Source organism: Physeter macrocephalus, chromosome 20 (assembly GCF_002837175.3).
Source record: "Physeter macrocephalus isolate SW-GA chromosome 20, ASM283717v5, whole genome shotgun sequence".
In the NCBI taxonomy this organism is placed as follows: Eukaryota; Metazoa; Chordata; class Mammalia; order Artiodactyla; family Physeteridae; genus Physeter; species Physeter macrocephalus.
Window position 1 is genome coordinate 20,236,707 of NC_041233.1, and position 26,473 is coordinate 20,263,179.

A 26,473-nucleotide genomic window follows, 5' to 3' on the forward strand; every position below is an offset into this window, starting at 1 on the left:
AAACAAAAAATAACCATAGACTACACATGATAAAACTAGTAATTCCAACCTAAAAAGGATATGTTACCTAACAGGCCCATTTTCATAGTTAGAACATAGTTTATAAGTTTATCACCTGCTATATAATAAAAGAAATCTTGTAAAAACATTTTCTCAAATGAATAATAACCTTTTAAATTTATAATTATTAAGATTGAAGTAGAAATACTTATTCAAATTATTTTCAAAATAAAGTTGAATTATAAATTCATTAAGAAGTTTGGGAAAATTATTTATTTCATTCAATGGAGTTTAGACAAGTAATTTCACATTTTATTTTAAATCCAGAGTCAGAAAACATTTCTTGTACATCTAGCACTCATAAAGATCATGGTATATCAATGAAATATTTAAATATAGAGATCGATTTTTAATGGATTTCTATAAATAACATTAACAGGAAAACGCACATAATACAATCTACTCTGGATCTAAGAGCTGTAATTTACTCAAATATTGAAAGAAACTAGTCTGAAAATTTTCTTGTTTAGAAAACATACTGAGAGAACAGGATCAAGGATGGAGGAATGAATTGGTACTCAGCAATTCACAAACATGACATTTTTAAGATGTGAACAAAGACTGTATGTTGGCAGCGCAGGGAATGATCTCTCTCTCTCTCTCTCTCTCTCTCTCTCTCTCTCTCTCTCTCTTCCTCCCCCTCTCCCCCCTATGGAGCAGGGACATTTCATATTTCATAGTTTCTGAATTTCCTCAGGAGTTCTGAAGGAGTATCCCCAGACCAGCGGAAACGAAGGTGCCAACAGTTCACATCTGAAAAACCTGTAGAAGAGAGAAGAGAATATTTTAAAATCAGAGGTAGGAAAAGTCAAGCTTATTTATAATAGTAAAACAGCTTGTTGATTAGATTTCATTGCAATAAGTGAAATGTAAGGGTAAGTCTTTGGTGTGAATTATTAATATCTTACAGAAATGGATAAGCAGACTTTTGAATCCTTATGAACAGGAATTGGTTTATATGGATGAGAGGGCCTTACGTGTTTAAATGCTTATTAATAAAAGGATATTTATAGATACTTCCAGTGGTGGGAATTTTGACAATTCATCTGCAAGCAAATTGGAAACTACTTTCAAACAGCTGTCAAAAGTAAAAGGTCGGGCTTCCCTGGTGGCGCAGTGGTTGAGAGTCCGCCTGTCGATGCAGGGACACGGGTTCGTGCCCCGGTTCGGGAAGATCCCACATGCCGCAGAGCGGCTGGGCCCGTGAGCCATGGCCGCTGAGCCTGCACGTCCGGAGCCTGCACTCCGCAACGGGAGAGACCACAACAGTGAGAGGCCCGCGTACCGCAGGAAAAAAAAAAAAAAAAAAAAAAAAGGTCAATGGAAAGGATCCCTGGAAATACAAATAATTTATTCCACAGTAGTAAGATTTTTTTTTTATTCTAATAAACAACTTTGTTGAAAACTAGAGAAAAGGTCATTTTCATTCTCTACTGGAGGAAGTGTGAACTGGCAAAACTCTTCTAGCAGGCAATTTGGCAATATTTATCAAACTCATTAAAATGTATAAACCTTTAAGCCAATAATTCTACTTCTAGAAATTTATCCTAATGAAATAATCATGATGTGCTCAAGGGCTTAACTCTAAGGATGTTTATTATGATACCATTTGTTTAAAAAATCAAGAAACAGTCTAAATCTTCAGTAATAGAAAATTGGTTAAAAGGCTTTGATATAGTCATTAACAATGTTTTAGTATTTGTCATCATAGAAAAATGTTCATAACATATTGCTAAGTAACTGGTAGTTAGGAAACAGTTTAGACAGCATGATCTCATTCATAAATTCATATTTACATGGGTATTTATATAAAATTTTTTTAAGTCTATAAGGAATTACCCCTAAATGTTAACAGTTAACTATTCCTGAAGAGTTGGAATAGATATGATTCTCATTTTTTATACTCTTTTTTTGTTTATCTGTATTTTCTTATTTTTCTGCGACGAATAAGTATGCCTTGTATCATTTTTTACTTTCACAATACTGCTAATGAAAAAGCAGGTTACAGAATAATATATTAAATATGCCTCCATTGATATTTAAAATATTATCTAAATATGTAGTAGGAAAAATATACACAGAATAGTTGACAGTGATTATCCCAGGAAAATAGGATCTGCACTTTCTTTAGAATTATCAGAGAAAAAAATCTAAAGAATTGCCATTTGGGGAAAAAGCAAAAAGGAAATTGTTTCTGACAACCTGTAATTGAAACACGCACACAAAATATGTACAGTAATATCCTTTTCATTTTAGGTATGCTAACATATCTTAAAATATACCAATATAACAATAATAAATATTTCCCTAAGTGGTAAGACTACAAGTTATTGTATTTTCTTCCTTTTGCTTGACCATATTTTCTCACATTTCTACACTAAACACATGTTATTTTTGTAGTTTGAAAAGATGTTTTCAAGTTTGGGTCCCCCTAGAAGTAGACCCCAGACAAGAACTTGAATGCAAGTGGCTAACTTGGGGAGGTGATCCCAGGAGACCCTGGTAAGGAAAGGAACCAAGTGTATAAAGACCCCTGAGAGTTATTCCACTTGAGGGGTGAAGGCACTGGGGAATTTAGCCTCCCCCTCCCATTCATTATCATCTGATGGCTACACCCACAGCGTCTTTACTCCCTGGTACTTAACTGCCCGCTCACTGCTGCCAAGCCAGACCCACTGCCAGAGAAAGCCCTCTGGTGGTAGCCGTAGGGTTGGCAATGCCCAGAGGATATGTTAGCACATCAACAGCATCTGCTACATTTGTTTATTTTTTACTCCAGGATGTTTGATTCTAGAATTGTATTCATCAGAAGGCACATTTATTGCATAATTTAAATGAAAAGAAAGTAAAAGTAAGATTGTCTCGCACATGGGTTTTCGGATGCAGTGCTCCTTATTTTCCTGGTTGCAGTGAAGAATCAGAAAATCATGGGGTCTATTTGATAGAAGCTCATCACAGAAGAGGCATCAAAAGGCAAACTTCAAAGTAAATATCAAGCACTGCTTGAGGAAATTAACAAAAATGCTGAAAAGTTATGTGGGAAGCCACTCAGGGCTTGGTAAAGCTGACGTGAATAATATTTCTTAAATGCTGATGTTATAAAAATTTACACTGCAGTCAAATGAAATTATAAATAATCAGGCAACTGTGCTTCGGCATATGCAACCCCAACTTTAAGGCGCTACTCAGAACGGTCAATAATCTCTTAAACAACGTTAAGAAAATACTGGTAAATGCAGCCATCAGCAAAATTGCATAATTCTTTTTTTGTTTTTTGGGGGTTTTTTTTTGCGGTACGCGGGCCTCTCACCGCTGCGGCCCCTCCCGTTGCGGAGCACAGGCTCCGGACGCGCAGGCTCAGCGGCCATGGCTCACGGGCCCAGCCGCTCCGCGGCATGTGGGATCTTCCCGGACCGGGGCACAAACCCGTGTCCCCTGCATCGGCAGGCGGACTCAACCACTGCGCCACCAGGGAAGCCCAAAATTGCATAATTCTTATTCTCCAACTACAGCTTTCAAAACAGTGATCCTCCCTCCTCTCACCGCCTCTGTTTCATTCCTCAACCACAGTAAGAGAATACATTTCACAATGTGAGGGTATCAAAACTGGCATCACAATTTGTTCTGAGTAAATTACAATATATCTACACTGTGGAATATTTATCAGCTGTTCATTCTAATGAGTTCATTCTAAATATAAGGGTCGAAGGAGGAGTTCCATAGTAATAAAAGCTAACATTAAAAAAGCAATGGCTATGTACCAGGTCTAAATATTTTACATACGTTATTTACTTCGCAAAAAGACCTTAAAAAAAAAAAAAAGGCTTCCCTGGTAGCGCAGTGGTTAAGAATCCGCCTGCCAGTGAAGGGCACACGGGTTTGAGCCCTGGTCCGGGAAGACCCCACATGCTGCCAACAACTAATCCCGTGCGCCACAACTACTGAGCCTGCGCTCTAGAGCCCGTGAGCCACAACTACTGAAGCCTGCACACCACAACTACTGAAGCCAGCACGCCTAGAGGCCGTGCTCTGCAACAAGAGAAGCCACCGCAATGAGAAGCCCGTGCACTGCAACCAGAGAAAGCCTACGCGCAGCAGCGAAGATCCAGCGCAAACAAAGAAAAAAAGACTTACAAGGTAGAGGTAGACAGAAACATTTTAACCATTATATAGAGATAAGAAAATGCAAATACAGAGAGGTTATCTCACTTGCCCAAGGTCACACAACTCATCAGTGGGAAAAGCTAGGCTCTGGTTCCAGAGTCTGTGCTCTTAGCTACTGTATAACAGAGAGGAATGTGCACAGTATAACCCCATTCTTTATTTGTAAAGCCCTCACAAACGAACATATGCTTATACATGCCTTTGTTAGCATAGACAAACAAAGCCTATGGAAGGAGACACACCTGGGCATCTGCATTGGTTACTTCAGGAAGTAGAAGCAGAGAAGGATGAGACTAGGGTAGACACTAAATTGTCTATATGTGATTCTTTGAATTTTTAATGATAAGCTCATATTACTTTGGGGCTTTTAAATATCTAAATAACTATTTTTGAAAACAGAAAATTTTATAGAATCTTATGAAAGGAATTTAAGTGGGGCCTCAGTGTGAGAATCTGACGTGATCAACCCCCTCAACTCTAGTGAACTCAGAATAGGTCTGAATCTGAAACATAAAGTCACAGGGAGGCCCCAACGGTTCCGGAAGCCCAGATCTGAGCATTCCAAGGCTAAATGGAGAAACATTCACGTGTTCGCCTGTGGATGCCTGTGGGTGGGCATTTGTATGTGTATGTTTGCCTAAAACTGTTTTTAGAACATTCGAGCTTCTGCTTTGATTGGTTTGTTATATTATAACCATTGCCAGTTATGCGGCTGATGCAGTCAACTGCAGGCTCTATAAAAGGATCTCTTGGGTAACCAGCAGAGGCACCTGAATGAAGCTCTAAGAATCTTTATTCCCAACAAGTAGTGAGCATGTAAAAGTTTTCCCCAAAGAGAGTTTTGAAGTGACTATCTCTAGAAAGACTATCGTTCACCACAAACTGTCGAATTATCTTCTTTTTTGTAAGAAGTAGTCGAGAACATTCAGGAACCTTTTACTTAAAGGCTAAATTCTAGTGGGGTGTTGTATCACAACCATGAGAATCAAGAATTTGGAGTACAGTTAAAGTGTGTGTACATAACACATCTGTACAAGATAAATACAGTGGGATGGCCAGATAGACAAAGAAATGATAACAATAGCTAACAATTATCCAGGGCCGGCTGTAGGCAAATCACTGTGCTAAGCATTTTGCATGGATCGTCTCATTTAATCTTCATGGTAACTTTATGAGAAGGTACCATTCTGATCTCTATTTTGTAGATGAGAAAACTGAAGTGTAGAGAAGTTAAGTAACTTTTACCAAGTAATACAGATAATAAATGGTAGAGCTAGGATGTGAACCCAGGTAGTATAGTTGGGGAGCTGAGAGTTTAACCTCTGTAATACCCTGCTTCAGTGGATATATACATGGGTCAGATGTCTATAAATCTACTTACAGATAAGGTGTCTTCTCAGTATAGTGCAATGCCTTAGAATGCAGACTCTGCAACCAAACTGCCTCAGTTCAGACCCCTTCCCTGCCACATACAAGCTGGATAACCTTGAGAAAATTTTTCAAACTCTCTAGGCTTCAGTTTTCTCATCTATACAATGAGAATAATATTGGTACCAACCTGGGCTTCCCTGCTGGTGCAGTGGTTGGGAGTCCGCCTGCCAATGCAGGGGACGTGGGTTTGATCTCTGGCCCGGGAAGATCCCACATGCCACGGAGAAACTGGGCCCGTGCACTATGGCTACTGAGCCTGTGCTCTAGAGCCTGCATCCCACAACTGCCGAGGCCCGCATGCCTGGAGCCCGTGCTCCGCAACAAGAGAGGCCACCACAATGAGGGGGCCCGCTCACCGCAACGAAGAGTGGCCCCCACTGGCCGCAAATGGAGACGACCCGTGCACAGCAATGAAGACCCAACACAGCCAAAAATAAAAACAAACAAATAAATAAATTTATAATATTGGTACCAACCTCACAAACTTGTAATGAGGATTAAATAAATTAATATATGTAAAATTAATATTAAACAAGATAATAGTAATATATGTAAAGAACTACACATAGTAAATTCCCAACACATGTTAGCTAGTACTGTTTTAGTAAAGCAGATGACGATCCCAGAAATGTCTCAAGTTTTTCCCTTGCAAGGAATGTATTAAGGAATATATCTTCTAGTTTCTATGTCAATGCTAGGTAAGTATCTTTTAAGGTGCTAAACCAACCCTTATATTTGGCACTACTATGTAGCTGGAAAGGTTGAGAATAAATACAATATAAAACGAGCCTTTTAATTTCACACCTTCTCTGTTCTGCAAAGCTACATGACATGACTTACCTGGAGAATCTGGATTTTGTGAAGAGAATGACTTCTCCATGGATTTGGATTCTTTTTGCTCCATTTTCTCTGTGGTTGGACCAAACTCCTCATTCTTTATCTCTTTTTGTTCATTCCGTTCCTCATTTTCAATTTTATTGGTATGAGTCTGGTCAGATTCTTCCAACATCAGATCTTTTTTACCTCTGGCAGCCCAGTGCATTGACTACATTAATTGAAAGCAGATGTATAATATAAAATCAATATTATATAGTTAATATATTTAAAGTTCAATATGTGGTAACACGTAACCTACTATTAGAGTGCTGATTAACAAAATGTTAGACTTGACTATTAGCCAGATATTAATCAATTAATTCAGATGTTAATCAATTAATCCTCACTGATTTGGAAAACTAATGATATAAGGAGAAATCCATATCCTGGTAGAAAGCAAAGGGACCAGCATCAGAGAGATTCAAAGAATGAGATGTTTTCTTAGAAAATTAGGCATAAAATTACCATATGACCCAGCAATTCAACTCCTAGACACAAAAGAATTGAAAATAAGTGTTCAAAGAAAAACTTAAACACAAGTGTTCATAGCAGCACTAGTCACAAGAGCCAAAATTTGGAAACAATCCAAATGTCCATCAATTCATGAATGAATAAAAAAAATGTGGCATATTCATACAATGGAATATTATTTGGCCATAAAAAAGGAGGAAAGTACTACAAAGTGGATAAACCTTGAAAACATTATGCTTAGTAAAAGAAGCCAGAAATAAAATGCACATATTGTATAATTCCAGAATAGACAAATCCATACAGATAGAAAGCAGATTAGTGATTACCAGAAGAAGCTGGAGAGAGGGGAATAAGGAGTGATTGCTAACAGGTACAGGGTTTCCTTTTGGGGTGATGAAAAAGTTCTGGAACTAGATAGTGATAAAGGGTAAACAACATTGGGAATGTACTTAATGCCACTGAAATGTACACTTTAAAATGGTTAAAATGGTAAGTTTTATGTGTATTTTACTATCAAAACACAGACAGTTGGGCTGTGTACCTTGAGCCACGCCAGAGATTAAACCTACTACTCTTGTAACTACTATCCCCACTCTACTATTGTGACCTTCCATCCAGCCATGATCAATGAAGAGTTGGCAAATATTAAAATTCTGGGTTATACATCTTCTCTTTAGGAAAACTCATGGCACAAAGCAGAAAGTCAATCAATATTTACTGTGAAATATTTGTCCTAATTTTAAGTGGATTCACTTAAAGTCCAGTTATCATCAAAATAATGAGAACTTTCTAAATATCTTTCCATTTTTAAAATAATAATATGAATGTGTATGTGTATACTGTATGGAAGGTTTCTGGAAGGAAACACAAGAAACTGCAATGGTGGCTTTCTGAGAGAGGGGAGTAGAACTGGAGTCTGGAATAAGGATGGACTCACTTTTTATTACATATCCTATTGTACTATTTTGATTTTTTTAAACAAAGTGTTTTATTATATTTTTTTAATTTACAATTTTAAAAAATCAGGGACCATAAATCAAGTGTTGGGCATTGCCCACTAACTTCTGGTAAAACTTTTATATTTTTAGACAAACACAAGATCCAAAACACTTGAAAACGCCCCCCAGAAACCTGACATCCTAGAACTGCGTCCAATATACTTGGGTGGTGGTCCTTTGCCAAGTAACTTAACGGTATAGTTTTTCCAGTCTAGCTCTGGCTTCTGATGATAGTGTCAGGAGTGAGAAAAAATGAAAAATGGATCTTCAAAATGGAACAAAAGCACAAGACAATTACTTTTCCCCATGCATCCTTTTGTACCTTTTTCACGTGTGTCCTGTATATGTATTTCCTTTGTCTTTTTTTTTTTTTTTTTTTGGCTGCACTGTGCGGCTTGCAGAATCTTAGTCCCCCAACCAGGGGTTGAACCTGGGCCACGACAGTGAAAGCACCACTCCTAACCACTGGACCGTCAGGAAACTCCCTGTGTTTCCTATTAAAATGTTTTAAATTGGATGGATGAGTAGATAAATGAAAAGACGAATAGATGAATACAGAGTAAGAAAGAGTGAGAGTTTGCTGTGTCAAGAATATTTCAAGTAGAATAATTAGCCCTGACATCAACCAAAATAATAAACATAACTGTTTCTTGAAACCTCATCTGGATATTGTGGGATGCTATTTCTGAAGCACTGCTGAACAGTAACATACTACCTCTGTTACTCAGAAACCCAAGAAAAACCCATAAGCCACATATTTGGGCAAGTGTAAAACCCAGAATATATTATTCTCCTAATATCCAGGATATTCTTTTCCTGTGCTGCAAAAAAACAGAATAAAAGCAAAGCAAAGAAACCAAACCAAATACAACATTGATTTTTCTAAAGTCCAAGGCTTAGCGAATAAGCTCAGAAGTGGTGACATTTAAAAACTGTGCCACACACACACACACAAAAAACTGTGCCGCAAACCATGGCAGGGGCCACTGCCTCAGCTACACACGTGCCCCACGTTGCAAGGGGCATCAGGCTTTTCATCTTTAGCGCACTGAGGTCTGAACTATCTCAAAATACTGTGGTTGCCAACTTCTCCCCAGAGCACCACTTTATTTGCTAGTTTAAACAAATCAACGTAGGCAGGCAGTGGCCCATTACGTGTGTATTTGGCCAAGTTCGCTACGTGGGGAGGAGGGAGGTGCGAAGTGGGGGGCGGCGGGGAAGAGGCAGAGATCACTAGCATCTTAAAGAGCTTAGAGAGATACCACAATTTCTTACCACCTGTCTCAGGAGCATTAACACTGGCCACACAGGCAGGAGCCAGGAGAAGCACCTCACCAAGAAGAAAGGGAAAGTACAAAGGGATAAAATGCCTTCTTGGACTCTTTTAAATACATCTGTTCATCATCGTTTTTTAAGAGAATTGGGAAATGTTAATGACATGGTGTTTATAAATAATAGCCAATATGATCACAAATAGCATGATCTCAACTAAATTAAAAGGTAGAAAGATATACTCAAATATAGATATATAAATATATAGATATATACATAAAATATACAGACTGGAGGGCAATATAGCCTGTACACAGCCTAAAACCTTAAGTATATTCAAGCCTTCTGCCCTAATCCAACCTGAGAACTCACTTCTTCCCACATTCAACCTATCTCTCCCCAACTGCAAAGGAGCGTCATCCTGAATCCTCTTCCCCAAATAATGACCCCATAAAGCAGTTACTGCCACCATTCAGTGTAACCGGCTCTCACACTAACAAATGAAGGGCAGAAAACACTGGAAGGAAATGCACCAAAATACAAATGGGGTTATCTTTGCATGGCAGCATTGTGAAGTTCTTTTTTCTTTTCTTTTCTCTTTCTTTTCATTTTTTGGTGTGTTCTAAATATTCTATGACAAGATTATATATATGTACAACTAGAGTTTAAAAATTAGATTGAGTTATGGTTGCCAAAATATATCAATATAAGGAGGGAGCTTCTCGGTGCCAGTAATATGTGTGTTGGGGTGAGGGGTGGTTACAGAGTATACACTTCACAGCCACTTGCTAAACTGTACATGCAGGTTTTAGGCATTTTTTTCTGTAGGTTTTATATCAAAATAAAAATGTTAATTTTAAAAAGAGGCAATGGCCTCAGCTGGTGTAAAATATAATCTGGTTTTGGTTTGGTTTGTTGTTTTGTTTGCTTGGTTTCTTGGGTTTTTTGCATGTGAGCGGAATAGAGGAGGCTGGCCAGTGGCTTCGTTTGTGGAGGGGGAAAGATACTGAGAAAGTTAGTGAAAAACGGAGAGGAAGACATTCAAGAATTCAGGACCCAGTGAGCTGAAAATGTTAGATGTATGTATCACAGGTCAGCTAGGTGGCCTGTATACAATGTATCAACTCTTGCCTCAGTACTTTTCTCTTGGAATAAAAGTGCCTACAGTCTGCCTTAGATGGGTGGTGAGGGTTAATGACTGACCTATAGTAAATACTTTGAAAGCATTTGTAGCAATTGGTACAGCATGGGACATTTTTAACGGCTTATGAGAAATTTTTCTCAGAATTTTATTTTGACTGCAACCATTTTCCCACAACCATCCTAAAGCCATATATTTTGGAGCAAGAGGGAGAGCCATTCATACACTGGATCCCTTGGGGTAAAACCATTTAGCAAGACAATGATGATTTCTCTAAGATTCTTTGAGCTGGAAAGGTGTCTGTTTTCAAGTTATTCCAAGATCCCAAGGCCACAGTTACTGAAATCCTCACTTCATAGTCCCTTTTTTTAAACCAACATCACACATCTAGACTTAAATTTCCAGCATATTCACTGACCTGAATGAATTCTTAAAATATTTTTACAAATTAGACTAACAGGAGGAACTTCTAAAATGGAAAAGAAAACTTAATAGCTAGTGAAGTGACAGGGACTTGGTGTGAGGGAAAAAAAATACCAGCTAGAGTTTCATCACTCTTGGATGATAGAAGTGTGTCCACCCTGAAGCTATGGTTCATTTGAGGAATTCTCCCAAGGAGATTCCTGTAATACGAACCTGTGTGACGCTGCAAAAGTGCATTGTGATTTGTCCTGCACTTTTAGGGCAAGCGAACATGCAGATGTGTTTTAGATAAACGTCACCTAAAATTTCACCTATAATCCTAAATTATAACCATTTTATTGTCAGAATGACCTATGTAATATACCTAATCCAAAAACCCTAACGGTGATGTTTATCTACGAAAGGATGGTGATCTAATAGGTGATGAACCGTACTAGGTATGGCAATTGTTATTAATTTCTCTAGAGTAGTGAGTGTGAAAGGATGGACAAATGAAATGCACACACACAAAAAAACAACTAAAATGTTATAGAGAGAGGTGAGGTTTTCACATGCAGAAGTCACTGTGAGGATTAGAACAGAAAGAAATGAAAGGAAGTTACAGAAAATCTATCGAATGAGGTACAAAACACATGAAATTTGGTATAGGGGTTTCAAAGTTCACTGAGGAATAGAACAAAAGTAAGTCAGAAACGACAAGGTTGAGCCCAAAGAAGACTGCAAGGAAAAATATCACTGCTGATTTAAAGTAGAAGGATATGCATCTCATCATTTTTGTACCACTAATAAAAATGAATCCTGAGCCAAATGCTAGCCCAGCATAATATTTCAACTTTGCTGACAAGACTAATGATGCAGCCAGTAAGATCTGATATGTAATTATTGTAAGACCTCAAAGAGTTCATAGTTAAGCTAAATTCTAAGCAGAAATGATGTGTTTGGAGACAGGACATTAGTATTTAATGGAAATAATGGGAAGACATCTGCAATATAAATTAGAGCAGGGACTTGGAGAAGAGTTTTTGAAAAATCCACAGCTAACTTGATATTAGCCATTAAAGTTAAGTAATAGAGTTCAGTGGATCATCAAGAAAAATGAACTATAAATCAAAAGGCATTAAAATAACAAGGGTCACTAATTCAGTAGCAGTTACAGTGTGTAACACTCAAGAGACTAGAAATATAGTTATGTAGAGGTGGCAGAACAATGTTTATTCAGTCAGGGTTAACAAGGAATTTTGGATACACACAATGTAAAAGAGAAAAATCTTATTTTTGTGTATGTGAAGCTGTCACTATTTTTTTAGAGATTCTCTCTAGTTATTTTGTGTATATATTCAACAATCTTATGGTTAGTCCTTCATAAATACTTAACCCACCTTAAACCATATGAATATACACTGCATTCCAAAATGAGATGAAGAAAACAGTTTACATGTTATGTAGAGTGGCTTTAACTACATACTTTGAGAGTTTTTCATTGTTCTTCCCCATTACTTCAAAGACCCTCCCTCATTGTTACAGGTCTTTTATCAGTGACAAAACAATTTGCTCAAGTCTCCTTAAAATAAAAACTATCCAGAAGGAATCTAAATGTAACCTTGAAGAGCTGTAATTCAAGAGATGTGAATCACTTTATACACTAATTCTAATATGTCCCTGAAGACTTCCTTATAAAGTAACTTATGCATTCTAAGTCTCATGTTATTGAAAAATGTCCCTGTAAAAAAAAAAGCCAGATAATAAATCATGTCTATGAATGTAAAAACCTTTAAAATTTTCTCTACAATCTACAAAGGTCCATGGAAGAACAAAATAAATACATAACACAGTAATTACAGAGATTATTTTGTATTTAGTTTTTTTAATGCCATGAAGGAAAATAACACAATAGTTTAAAAAGTCTCTCTGCATCTATCCAACAATTTTTTCACCAGAATTAATAATGGGAATAATTTACAAATAATTTACAACTTTCTTTGATTAATTAGGTCCTGTTTTTTAATTGAATTTATTAAGCCTTGAGAAGAGAACGGGCTCATATGAACTAAAAAGATGGAGAATATGAATTTGCAATGGTTCAAGATTCGGCAGTATTATATGAGCAACTTGAGAAGCACAGTTATCAGAATGTATAAAACAGTAAATGATAACGGGGAGCATATACATATACTGAATCAAACAGCCAAAGAGACTGACAAATGTAGTCAGAGTCTCTTCTGGCCCTGATGTACTGACTTTCCCTTCACAGGATTTTGTGGACACTGTGTTATATCTAGATACTACCAGCTTCTTGGTCTTCTCTCTCCTCTTGTCTGCTGACTCTTTAAGCTACTGTGTGAATCTAACCCAGAGGCAGCCTGAGCTTCATAAATTCAGTTAATCCCGGAGAGAAACCTACCGTTTTCACCGAGTCACTCAAAGCTTCCCACTGCTGGAATGGCATCGATATCCGGCTCCTTCGCCAGTGGTCATAGCGGGCTCGACTTGCTTCATTAGTCAAAATCTCCTTTGCCTTCTGCAGTTTCTGAAAAGTCTCCACTAGAAAACAAAGTTTAAAATGAGCACTACTTTCCCGGAGGAGTTATTTTTAAACTCCCATGCAATCAAACTGATCTCACTGAAATATGTCTCTGTTATTTACCAGCTGTGTAACCTTGGGCCAGTTCACTTCATCAAGCTTTAGTTTCCTCACTTGTAAAGTGCATCATAAGGACAAGTGAGATTTTGTACGTAATGTACCTGGCTCACTGTTTATCCACTCCCTTTACTGAGCTCCAGTGATGTGCCAGGTGCTCTCCCAGGTGCTGATGACACAGATGTGAACAATAGACATAATCTACCTCACGGGATAGACACTTATAAACATTGGAAAAATTACAGTCTTGTCTACTAGGAAGAAAACTACCTTTTCTAGTGGTAGTGTGATAGAGGGTAATGAGCAGGCTAGAGGAACAGTGTAAATGAAGACTCTAAGGCAAAAAAAAAAAAAAAAAAAGCATGTTTATTTAGAGGAAGTAGAGGATGCCAATTTGGCAGGAAGACACGGGTCAGGGGAAGAACAATGAGGGGTGGGCCTGTAGAGTAGACAAGGGCCCAGTCACCCAGGACCTTAGAGGTTATGCTAAGGATTCTGGTCTGTTTTTTCTTGTAAGAGCAATGGGAAGCTCCTGGGAGATTTTAAACACAGGAAATAACATGGTAGGTGGTTGATGAATGGTAGCTTTGTCACTGATCTATTTGACCAGATGGTATATAATAGAAACTTTTCAAGACCTGTTGGAAACACTTCCAATATGTCTTCTGCTCCTCAGTGAAGTTAAAACTTTCTATAGAGCAGGATACAAGACCAATATACAAAAATCAATTGTGTTTCTATACATTAGCAATGAACAATCTGAAAATGAAATTAAGGAAACAATTCCATTTACAATAGCATCAAAAAAATAAAATACCTAAGAAATGTTAATGAAAGTTCACTGAAAACTATAAAACACTGTTGAAAGAAATTAAATATCTAAATAAATGGAAAGACATCCATGTTCATGGATCAGAAGATCTAATATTGCTAAGATGGTACTATTTCCCAAACTGATCTACAGATTCAACACAGTCTCTATCAAAATCCCAGCTGCCTTTTTTTGCAGAAATTGACAATCCATATGCAAATACAAGGGACCCAGAATAGTCAAAACAATCTTGAAAAATAAGAACAAAAGTGGAAGAACTCACACTTCCCAATCTAAAACTTTCTACAAAGCTATAGTAATGAAAAGAGTGTGGTGGTATTGCCATAAGGACAAATGTAAACAAATGGGATATTGAGAGTCCAGAAATAAACCCTCACATTTACAGTCAATTGGTTTTTTTACAATTCTACCAAGACAATTCGATTGGGAAAGAGCAGTCTTTTCTACAAATAGGCTGGGACAACTGGATATCCACATGCAAAAGAATGAAGTTGGGGCTTCCCTGGTGGGGCATGGTTAAGAATCCACCTGCCAATGCAGGGGACACAGGTTTGATCCCTAGTCCAGGAAGATCCCACATGCTGCGGAGCAACTAAGCCCATGTGCCACAACTACTGAGCTCGTCTGCCACAACTACTGAAGCCCACGTGCCTAGAGCCCATGCTCCATAACAAGAGGAGCCACCGCAATGAGAAGCCCACGCACTGCTACGAAGAGTAGCCCCCACTTGCTGCAACTAAAGAAAGCCCACACGCAGCAACGAAGACCCAACACAGCCAAAAATAAAAATAAGTAAAATAAATAATTTTTTTAAAAATGAAGCTGAATCCCATATACAAATATTAACTCAAAACAGTCAAAATGTAAGAGCTAAAGTTATAAGAAAAAAATATAGAAGTAAATCTTTGTGACCTTGGATTAGGCAATGGCTCCTTAGATATAATGCCAAAATCACAAGCACAGCAGCAAAAGAAAAAATGAAAAATTGTACTTCATCAAAACTAAAATGTTTGTGCTTCAAAGAACACCATCAAGAAAGTGAAAAGACAAGCCATAGACTGGGAGAAAATATTTGCAAGTCACAGATCTGATGAAGGAGTTGTATCTAAAATGCATAAAAAACTCTTACAACTTAATAAGAAGACCAATACCTTCATTTAAAAATTGGCAAGGGATTTGAATAGACATTTCCCCAAAGATATACAAATGGCCAATAAGCACATGGGAAGCTGCTCAACATCATTAGTCACTGGGGAAGTACAAATCAGAACCACAGTGAGATACCACTTCACACCTGCCAGAATGATTATTTTTAAAAAGATAGATAATAACAAGTGTTGGTGAGGATGTGGAGAAATTGGAAGCCTCATACAGGTGGGATTGTAAAACAATGTTCCTGCTTTGAACTACAGTTTGGTAGTTCCTCAAAATGTTAAACATAGAATTACCATTTGACCCAAGAATTTCAACCCTAAGTATATACTCAAGAGAACTGAAAACATATGTCCACACATATAAAAACTTGTATATGAATGCCCATAGCAGCTTTATTCATACTAGCTAAAAAGTGGAAACAACTCAAATGTCTGTCAACCAACAGGTAGATAAACAAAATGTGGTATATGCTACAACATGGATGAACCTTGAAAACATTATGCTAAATGAAAGAAGATAGTCACAAAAGGCCACTTACTGTGTGATGCCATTTATATGAAATAGTCAGAATAGACAAATCTATACAGTAATTAGATTCGTGATTGCCAGGGGCTAGGCAGGGGGAAATGGGAAGTGACTGCTAATGAATATAGAGTTTCTTTTGTGTTCACAACAATTTTATGAGGTGGATATTATTAGTATGATTCACATTTTCCATAGTATAAGGCTGAAGGAGGTTCATATAACTTGCCCCAAGTCCCTAAGCTACAGGTGATGGAGCTACAATTCAAACCCAAGCCTGCCAGGCTCCCCAGCTGGGAAGGCTACACTTGACTGCCTTCCTGCCCCTTCCATTTTTCTGCAATACATATTACCCTCTAATCTCCACTTTCTCCTTAATCTCCAGGGGTAATAAAAATCTTCCTTATTCATCACTAAGATCCAGGTTGTACCCTTGAGAAACTCGGAGTCTAGTAAGGAAGCAGACATATAAGCAAATCATTTCAATACAGTGTGATAAAGAGAAATATAGAAGCAAGACTGGTTCTGCATGGGGAGTCAGGACATACTGTACTAGTTTTCTAAACACTTGGAGTCATCCTTGACTCTTCTCTTTCTCTTACATTTCATTTCTAATTCATTAGCAAATCCTGTTGGCTCTACTTTAAAATGTATCCAAGATCTGACCTCTTGTCCCCGCCTCCACTGCCATCACTCTGGCCCAAGCCACCATCCTCTCTTGGCTGGATTATTATACTAGCTTCTCAACTGATCTCCCTGCCTTTGCCTCAGTCTATGTTCTACACAGCAGTCAGAGTGATCTTTTTAAAAATAAGTCACATAGGGAATTCCCTGGAGGTCCAGTGGTTAGGACTCTACTTTCACTGCGGGGAGTGCGGGTTCAATCCCTGGTCGGGGAACTAAGATCTCACAAACTGATCCCACAAGCCGCACGGCCCAAAAAAGAAAAAAAAAAAAAAAGTCACATAATGTCACTCCTCTGCTCAAAATTACTTCCATTTTGACTTTTCATTTCTCTTAGAATTAAATTGAAAATTCTTACCATGGCTACTAGGTCTGACATGCTCTGCCTGCCATCTGCCCCTCTCTTCCTTCTCTGACCTCAGTTTTTTAAATATTTATTTATGTATTTATTTTTGGCTATGTCGGGTCTTAGTTGCGGCATGCGGGATCTTTCATTGCAGCGCACGGGCTCTTCATTGCACTGCTCAGGCTTCTCTCTAGTTGTGGCACATGGGCTCAGTAGTTGTGACACTCAGCCTCTCTAGTTGTGGCGCACGGGCTCAGTGGTTGTGGCACGTGGGCTTAGTTACCCCACAGCATGTGGGATCTTAGTTCCCCAACCAGGGATCTAAACCGCGTCCCCTGCATTGGAAGGCAGATTCTTAACCACTGGACCACAAGGAAAGTCCCCTCCTATTCCTCCTATTTTTCCCATCTCCCTTGCTACTGCCATAGTAGGTTCCCTGATGTTCCTTGAGTACACCAAGCACACTCCAGCCCCAGGACTTGGCACTTGCTGTCCTTTCTACAGAACACTTTTCACCCCAAGCACTCACCTGACTTACTTCCTCCAGATGTCAGGTCAGATGTTGTCTTGTTGATGGAGTTTTCTCTGACCATGCTACATAAAATAACTGCCCACTCCATCAGCCCCATTCCTTTATCTCCCTTGTCCTGCTTTACTTTTGTTCATCGTACCCCCTGACATTATATATAGTTATTTGTTTATGATCCATCTCCTCCATGAGAATACAAACCCCATGAAGGCAGAGACTTTGTTTTGTTTCTGCTGCATCCCTTGTACTAGAGCAGTGTCATAGGTGCTCAAAAAGTATTTGTTCAATGAATGAATGAGTGAATGCCTCCAATTTGGATGTGAATATAAAGATATTCATATAATCCTATTCCCTGAGCTCTAAGCACCAAAGAAATGACACATGACCTTAAAACATTTTGTGAATTAGGCACGTTTTAATAGTATCAATGGGAAAAATAATTAAAATTATCCTGATGGTGCTTAAAAATACCTCATGGGAAGTAGTCAATATCCTCTGGTACAGAAGATGTTAGGGCAAATGTACAGTCAATACTGGTGGTACCACCATACCAATTGTGAAACTACTGAAATACTTCTGTACCTCAATTGGTACAGAGCTGCTGTTTCTGAGCTTTAATCCCCCAAACATCACCACTTCAAGTGTTCCTCCAGCAGCCAGAGATACTGCCAACCATGGCAGGGCACCTCCAGGACCCTGTCCAAAGCTGGGCAGCATAGGTACATAATAGGTCATTAAATATTTAATATCACTGCTGGAGGTTGTAGCAATTAATAGATTAAAGGGAAGACCCTAAAGATGGGGTTATTAAAAGCTAGGGAAAACAAACACATAAAAAACATCTTGCAATAGCTGCTAGCTCCAGTGAGTAATCCTTCCTGTTGCTGACGACAGTGTCCAATGTATAAATGAGGTGTCATTTTTTCCAACGGGTTAAAAAGCTCATTAAATTATCACCATGGATGCACATGCCAGTTACTACTAGAGCAGAGGCTGTAAAGGTTTACATTTTTATCTATGATTCACCTTCTGTTTGCACATTATGGTTGGCCTCATTTTCCAGAGTTTCCGGAATGAAAGAATTATTCTAATATCAATCCCTCAACAGCAGTTGATAAGCAGAAAGCAAAAGAGACTTTACCTTTCCTGTTAGGTGGCCTTTTCCTTGTTCCATACCCTTCACCACATTTAATAAAAATGAGTTTGTATTTATATTTGTCCTTTAATATATCAGCTAATCAAATGAATCATACAAGATAAACATATACCAGTTCTGGGAAGAGAGATCTCATTTTATAAGCTTATACAAGCAAATGATGATGGAACCTTTAAGAGACATTCTGATTTAACTCCTAGGTCTACTTTGAAAATACAGAGGTTCTTGTAATTCATATTTCATAGTATAATTTGTATTGTTATTATTATAGCCACAATTTAAATGTAGGCCACTTACAATTACTTGAGAAATAATAATAATAATATGATATCAGGACATGCTTTGAAAACAATCTGGAGGAAAATACACCAACTGTTAATAGTGGTTCTCTAACAAAAAGAGATAAGAGCAGACTTTCACTTTCAACATTATTTAACACTGTATGTTATTTTTATTCCAAGGGGGAAAAAGCAATAAAGAGATTTTAAAGTAGGAAAACATTGAAATATTTCAGTTAGTAAGAGACAAAGAGTTCCCCTTCTTCAAATATTCAAATGTCTTTGAAGCCTGCAAATCAATAACAAAAATACCATTTCACAGGTCCTTAATTTAGTTTGAAATCCCTTTCTTCAGGCTCAAAGAGAAGTTAATAAAGCATCGGCCTGAAACCATTACCGTTATGTGCACATAGGACTGGCATGAGTACCAGCCAGAGGCTTTTGATCTCAATGACACAATTTCTATAGCACAGCCAGTCCTGCCTACATCACCCACAACTGCAGAGCAAAGATCTCTAAAAGCCTTAGATTTAGATTTTCTTTTTAATGAGAGTGAGAATGATCTAATGTTTACTTACAAAAAGAAAACTATCCCATTTTGTTAAATTTTTATCTTGGAATGCTGCATAAAAACAAGAAAAGAAAGTCCACTGACTCATAACTGCCAACATTCACTGAGTTCTTCCTACATGCAAGATACATCATTTAATCCTCACAGCAGACACATGAAGTAATAATATGCTATTAGTCTACCCATTCTACCTAGGAGTATGCTGAGGCTCAAAGAGGTTGCCCCAAATCAACTAGCTCATAAGTGGGAGCTAGGAGCAATCCAGACAGACAAACCTGTGTTCATATCTACTACTCCGTCATGCTACCAAATCAGTCATTTCAGTGGCAGTGGTTGAGACTACATTTAGCAAACCAAAAAAGTGTATATACAAGTTTAATTTCTTCTACCTGCAGTTGTTCTAAAGGCTTAGCCTTTCACCTCAATGAAATATGTTTCAAAATCTGTCCAATATACTCTGGATTTCAGTCAAGCTAAAATCAGCATCAGGGTGAATTTTTGTTTCACATTTTAAAATATTTTTATCAGTAACCTTAACCCTTCTCCAAGTGTGTAAAGAACCACTTAAATTTTCAGAAAGCCATATTAATCCAAATTAAGTAAATGGATGCTTAAACAGATTTCAAAGCAATTTCTACCCAAAGGTTGAATCATCTATCTACTGCAAGCCTTATGAGGGAAGATATTGATGTCTGTGTACCTTTTCATTTTAAACAATATTTACACAGTCCAGTGTTTCTCTGAAGAAGAAGCCTTGCGGTAGCCCATACATGAAAACTCCCAACACTATGGCAACTAGAATGGCAATGATTGCACAATGATTCATCATGCATCCTGAATAGAAATTGTTTGCTGGGGACAGAAAAACAACTCAAAGCCATGCTTCACTGGAGAGGAACCCAGTTAAAGAATAATCTGTGGTGGTGGGTTTTTTTAAGTGTTTATCAAATTTTTATACTTTTATGCTAGGACATCTATCTTAATATTAACTCTAGTTTAGAGAGGTAATTCATATGTCTCCTACAGAATTCACGAATTCATTCTTTCACTCATTCAAGAAATTATGGGGGCTTCCCTGGTGGCGCAGTGGTTGCGCGTCCGCCTGCCGATGCAGGGGAACCGGGTTCGCGCCCCGGTCTGGGAGGATCCCACATGCCGCGGAGCGGCTGGGCCCGTGAGCCATGGCCGCTGGGCCTGCGTGTCCGGAGCCTGTGCTCCGCAACGGGAGAGGCCACGGCAGAGGGAGGCCCACATACCACAAAAAAAAAAAAAAGAAATTATGTGCACAAAGTAGCTGTCCTCCATGGCAGGTGCTGTGCTAGGTGCAAGGCATACCACTTTGAATGAGATAAGCAGGAAGCCAGGCTCACTGACCTTCCAGTATGACTAATAAGCAAATTGTCAACAAGAGGACAATATGATACACAGTTGGCCACCTGACGTATATGTAGGGTGCTCTGGGTAGCTGGGGCACACATAAATCCCAGAGGAAGTGATGGCTAAGCTGAGACCTGACTCAGGAGCACGACCCAACCAATGAAAAGCAGGGCAGGGAGGTGGGCAGGCCTCGGGAATGTTCCAGGCAGAGAAAGCAATAGGTATAAAGGTCTAAAGAGTGGAGAGCAGGGCACATCAAGGAACCAAGGTAGTTGTGAGTGGCTGAAACATGGGGTTGTAAGCATGGTGGTGGAGACAAAATGAGGATAGAGAGATAAGTCGGGGGAGCACAGCATGAAGGGTCTTGTACCTAAAGGCCCAGCAATGGCAAAGAATGAACTATCGCTACACGTACAATATGGGTAAATATCACAGATATAAGGTAAAGCGAAAGAAGCTACACGCAGAAGAATACATACTGTATGATTCCATTTACATGAAATTCAAAACTAGGCAAAACTAATCAATGATGATAAAGATCCAAAAATGGGAAAGGGTGCTGACATTGAACAGGACATGAAAAGGGACTTTCCCTGGACTGGTGGAAATGTTCTACATCTTCATCTGGGCAGTGGTTAAACTGGCTATATGTGGACAAAAATTTATCAGGTTTACACTTATGATTTGTTCACATTGCCTTATTAAAAAAGGGGAGGGACTTCCGTGGTGGTCCAGTGATTAGGATTCCATGCTTCCACTGCAGGGGGCCTGGCTTCAATCCCTGGTCAGGGAACTAAGATCCTGAAAGCCAGGTGTCATGGCCAAGAAAAAGGAGGAGGGTCAAATGAGCAGAAATAATAGTTAAGTATCTAACAAAAGATGACTTCATACATTGGAAAATGACTTGTTTATACAAATCAAAGGGATCAATGATGTCTAGAGAAAATTAATTAAGAGATTTACGATAAGGGAAAAAATTTTTTTAATGAAGAGGGGTTGGGTCTTACCATTTGTGAAATATGGAGTTATAGACAGGTCTTGATCATAATATTTTCCTTATAGAAAAATCATATGTATACACATACTATACACATACTTATAGTATACACATATAGTAAACATAGTCATCAAATTTAAGATAGTATTACCTACCCTGAGGGTAAAATCAGGGTAGGAATACACAAGAGATTTCAACTGCACTGGTAAAGTTTTAAGCTGTGTGATACATACATGGGCATTTGTTATAGTATTCTTTGTACTGTTTTGTGCATGTTAAATCTTTTATTTCTTTCCATAACTAGAAAGAAAGACCACTATTTGAAGTGTGAAGCAATTAAAGGAGACTTGTAAGGATTCAGGCATGACATGATAGTGGCTTACCTACTGCAGTGGCTCTGAGGATGGAGGGAAGAGGACCTACAAGAGAGAGATGCGGAAGGCAAATCACCAGCATTTGGTAGTCAATCAGATGTAGATGTGAGGCAGAGGAAGGAGACAGGTTTTTGCCTGACCAACTGAATGAATGGTGGTGCCATTTATTGAGGGGGAAACATAGAAAAATGAGCATGATTTTAAGAGGTGAGAGGAGGATGAATAACGAGTCCAGTTTTTGACAGAGTGACTTTGAATTGTCTCCATACAGAGATTTCCAAGAAGCAGTTGAAGCTACAGTCTGAAACTGAGGAATGAGAACTGAGTTAAGGATAGATTGGCGAGCCATCAACAAATAGCTGATGATTGAAACCACAGACTTGGACAAAACCCCAGAGAAAAAGTGGGGAGTAAATCCAGAAGAGAGTTTATAAGGGAACCTTAGGACAGAAGGGAAGGAAGTCACAAAGGAGACAGAAAGAGCAGCCCAAGAAGTAGGAGGAAAAGCATAAGGGCGTACGTATCCTGGTAGCTAAGAAAAAGGAGTGTCAAGGTGAGCATGGTCAATAGTGCCAAATTCTGATGCAAGCTCAGGGAAGGTAAGGACTACAATGTGGACCATTGAATTTGGCAGCCAGGAAGTCCTTGGTGACTATGACAAGAACTGTTTCCTAGAAAGGTGAGGAGGAAGTCAGACTGGGATAAATTGAAAAGGGCAAAAGGGAAGTAGAGGTACCAACTGTGGACTTTTTTTCAGGAAGTTTGGCTCTAAAGGGAAGGCAAGAGATAGGGAAGGAGCAGGAGGGCGACAGGTTAAGGAAGGATTATTGGTTTGCTTGTATTTTTTCAAGCTGAGCTACACAAAAGCATTTATGTATAAATTTATGATCATGAAATTTAAAATATGATAAAGAAAAAAATGTACGAATATATTATTATATAATATATATGGACCTATTCAGGTCTTCAAAATGAAGAAAGCACAGCAAGGTTCTCATCAAGACAACGACCTGGTTACAAACATATTTAAGTCATGTTAACATTTGAGAACTGGTGAAATAAAGCATAAACTGGACAAATTTTAAACCATGAAGCAGAACATTATAGCAGAAAGATAAATGAATATCAAATGATTACAGTTAGAAAAAAGACCCTACCCAATTCCCTCCTCACCTTCCATCTGATAGTGCAAAAACATTCTTTGGCATTGAATGAAAGAATAATTTTGAGTGTAAATAGATAAAAGAAAATGAAGTTACTATTAAAGCCTTTTTAGATCTCTATGCTATACATTTTCATGAGAAACAGCCATTATTAAATACTTACCAGCTTTGGAGTTTTCAGGATGCTTGTCGGGGTGACATTCCAGGGCCCTGACCTTAAATTCTGCCAGGATTTGTTCAGCCTAAAACAAAAATCAATGTTTAAAATAAGGAATCCAATTTGAATGGAATGAAGGAAGAAGTTGGTGTCAGTTTTTCCCAAAAAAGCCATGATCACCCAACTTTTTATTTTGATCCCTATATTTGTATTTTGACTTTTTACTCTAAGAAATTATTTTCTCAATAACAAAATTCAGAAAGTATCCAATAAAAGTTCCTATTCAAATAGTAGTCTGTGATGACAATTTAACTTGCTACTGTATTTAGATGATGGCCCAAGACACCTATGAGTTCAAATGTCAAAAATGGTCAGATAGGTTTATCCTAAGAATATATGAAAGGTGTGTTCACACATCCGAGTTCTTCTAAGGATGCTTAGCCACCAACCATTATTCAAGATGACTATCCAGGGACTTCCTTGGCATTCCAGTGATTAAGACTCTGAGCTTCCTTTGCAGTGGGCATGCGTTCAATCCCTGGTTGGGGAACTAAGATCCTGCATGCCATGTGGTGTGGCAAAAAAAATTAAATTTAATTAAATTTTTCAAAATCAATTTAAAAAAAAGACTATCTAGTTTATAAATTACCCATTATAAAGTTCTTTCTGTCTGCCTTTTGGCCCTTTTCTTTTTTATTAAGAATTTCACAGTTGGGAATTAGAGGGTTAGATGAATGTAGTCAAAAGGTACAAACTTCCAGTTATAAAATAAGTACTAGAGATGTAATGTACAACATGATAAATATAATTAACACTACTATATGTTATATATGAAGGGTGTTAAGAAAGTAAATCCTAAGTACAGTTCTCATCAGAAGGAAAAAAAATTCTATTTCTTTAATTTCATATTTATGTAGATGATGGATGTTCAATAAACTTATTGTGATCATTTCATGATGTATGTAAGTCAAGTCATTATGCTGTATACTTCAAACCTATACAGTGCTATATGTCAATTATATCTCAATAAAATTGGAAAGAAAATTTTTCACAATTTTTAAAAAAAGGGTAAACCTGATAATTTTGTTACCAATAAACAGTTTGGTTAGAGATTTTGATTGGGAAAAGAGAAACTTCAACCCAAACTAAAATGAAGTTTGAGGGCCATTTATGATTTTATTTGATTTCACTCACCCATCTAATCCTTGTTATCATGAATTATCAAGACTTGGCTTCATTAATTATAATTGCAATGTCAACAGCAGGATACAACAGTGGTTATGAGGCTCTTGGATTCTGATTACTTTGTTTTAAATCCCAGTTCTGCCCTGAGACTTTAGGCAAGTTGTGTAATTTCTATGTGCCTAGGTTTCCTCATCTTTATGTTTCATGAATAAGTCGAGCACTTAACACAAAGCCCAATCACAGTAAGAACTCAATAATAGTAGCTATTATTAAATGTCAGTGGTTAAGTAACTTGAACTCATTTAGCTTTTTACTATAAAAGCTGAGTTTTTTGTTAACTAAGCAGATGGAATTCAAATCCAATAATCGTAACCACTGTTTTATGTGGCTGAATTCTTCAGACTTAGGGACCTATTATCAAGTACTATATTTACTATACACGAATTACTGAAAGCAAATTGCCTCTTGTTTGAGAAATGAATTCTCAAGCAGTTCAGCTCAGTATTGTCATAAGATTCATGGGAGAAACATTTTTATCAGCTCCACGTCATCCTTAATCAATTCTCATAAAAAAATCTTCACTTTTACAATCAAAGACAGGCTGTATTACATATGAGTATGTTTAAAGCCCAGACTATATCTCTACTCTTTTCCGTGTTAAGCATGTACTGGGAAACACTTGGAATAACAGGAAGAGATAGATTTCCTAGTAAGAACTGTAATTAATTATGTTTCCTCTTCCTGGGTGCTCCCTTTACCCCTTAGTCACCATAACCTGCTAATAGAATGAAGAAAATTGAGATTGGGACTTGTTTTTAAATTTTAAATATTAAGTATTTTGAAGAATCTAGTAGTAAGCATTTTTAATTAACAAGTAATTTATGAATACTCATGAACTCTCTTTGAAAAAACTTCTATCAATACAGAATTTTTTTTAAAAAACCTTTACTCCTTTTCCCCTAGGATAACAGAATCCTCAAGACACACTTTTACGCACTTATATACATATTTATGTTTATATTTTGGGGAGATTTAATAACACAAATGGATAAAATTATACCTATCTATCAAAGGTAGAAAGTTTGGAAGTTTTGTTGTTGTTTTATTTTTTAATTCCTAACCCATCTTTTAAAATTAAGAATAATCCATATCTATCTTTCATTACTTTTCATAGTTTTATTGTCACAAAGTTTATCACAAATCTCCTATCTACGGCTGGTTCTGGGTAAACTAAACAGTAAAGAGGCTTAGTTTGTCTTGGGCATGTTCTATTTATTTCCTGGCATCACCACCCCATGTACCTGGTGCCAAGTGTGGCCCATGGACAAGTGAGGCCCTCCATGTCAAAGTCCACTGAATCTTGCCTTCCAGACCCAATGTCCAATGGTCTGGAAAGCTGCCTATCCTATTGGCCAATAAACATACAAAAAAGGTTCAGTTTTACTCATAATTAAATAAATCAAAACATCCATGGGATGATCATGACCAGTGTCACTGAGGGTGCAAAGAAATGAATTCTCTCATGCTTTCCCGGTGAGGACGTAAATGGTGCAGATTTTCTGGAAATCAGTTGGGATATACACATATATAAAAATCCTTGGGAATTCCCTGGCGGTCCAGTGGTTAGGACTCCATGCTTTCACTGCCAAGGTCCCAGGTTCAATCCCTGGTCG

The 26,473-nt window shown here is 37.9% G+C and overlaps 1 protein-coding gene across 1 annotated transcript in view; it reads right to left on the bottom strand.

The window, feature by feature from the left end:
- Nucleotides 1–290: 290 nt before the first annotated feature.
- Nucleotides 291–26,473, bottom strand: part of DNAJC12 (DnaJ heat shock protein family (Hsp40) member C12) — a 34,064-nt gene continuing 7,881 nt past the window's right edge. The window contains exons 2-5 of the mRNA XM_007121252.3: nt 23,622–23,700; nt 13,238–13,377; nt 6,496–6,700; nt 291–822 (exon numbers count right to left, since the gene is read on the bottom strand). Of these exons, the coding sequence (XP_007121314.2) occupies nt 728–822; nt 6,496–6,700; nt 13,238–13,377; nt 23,622–23,700 (519 nt within the window). The 3' untranslated portion in view covers nt 291–727. The remainder of the gene's footprint in view (nt 823–6,495; nt 6,701–13,237; nt 13,378–23,621; nt 23,701–26,473) is intronic.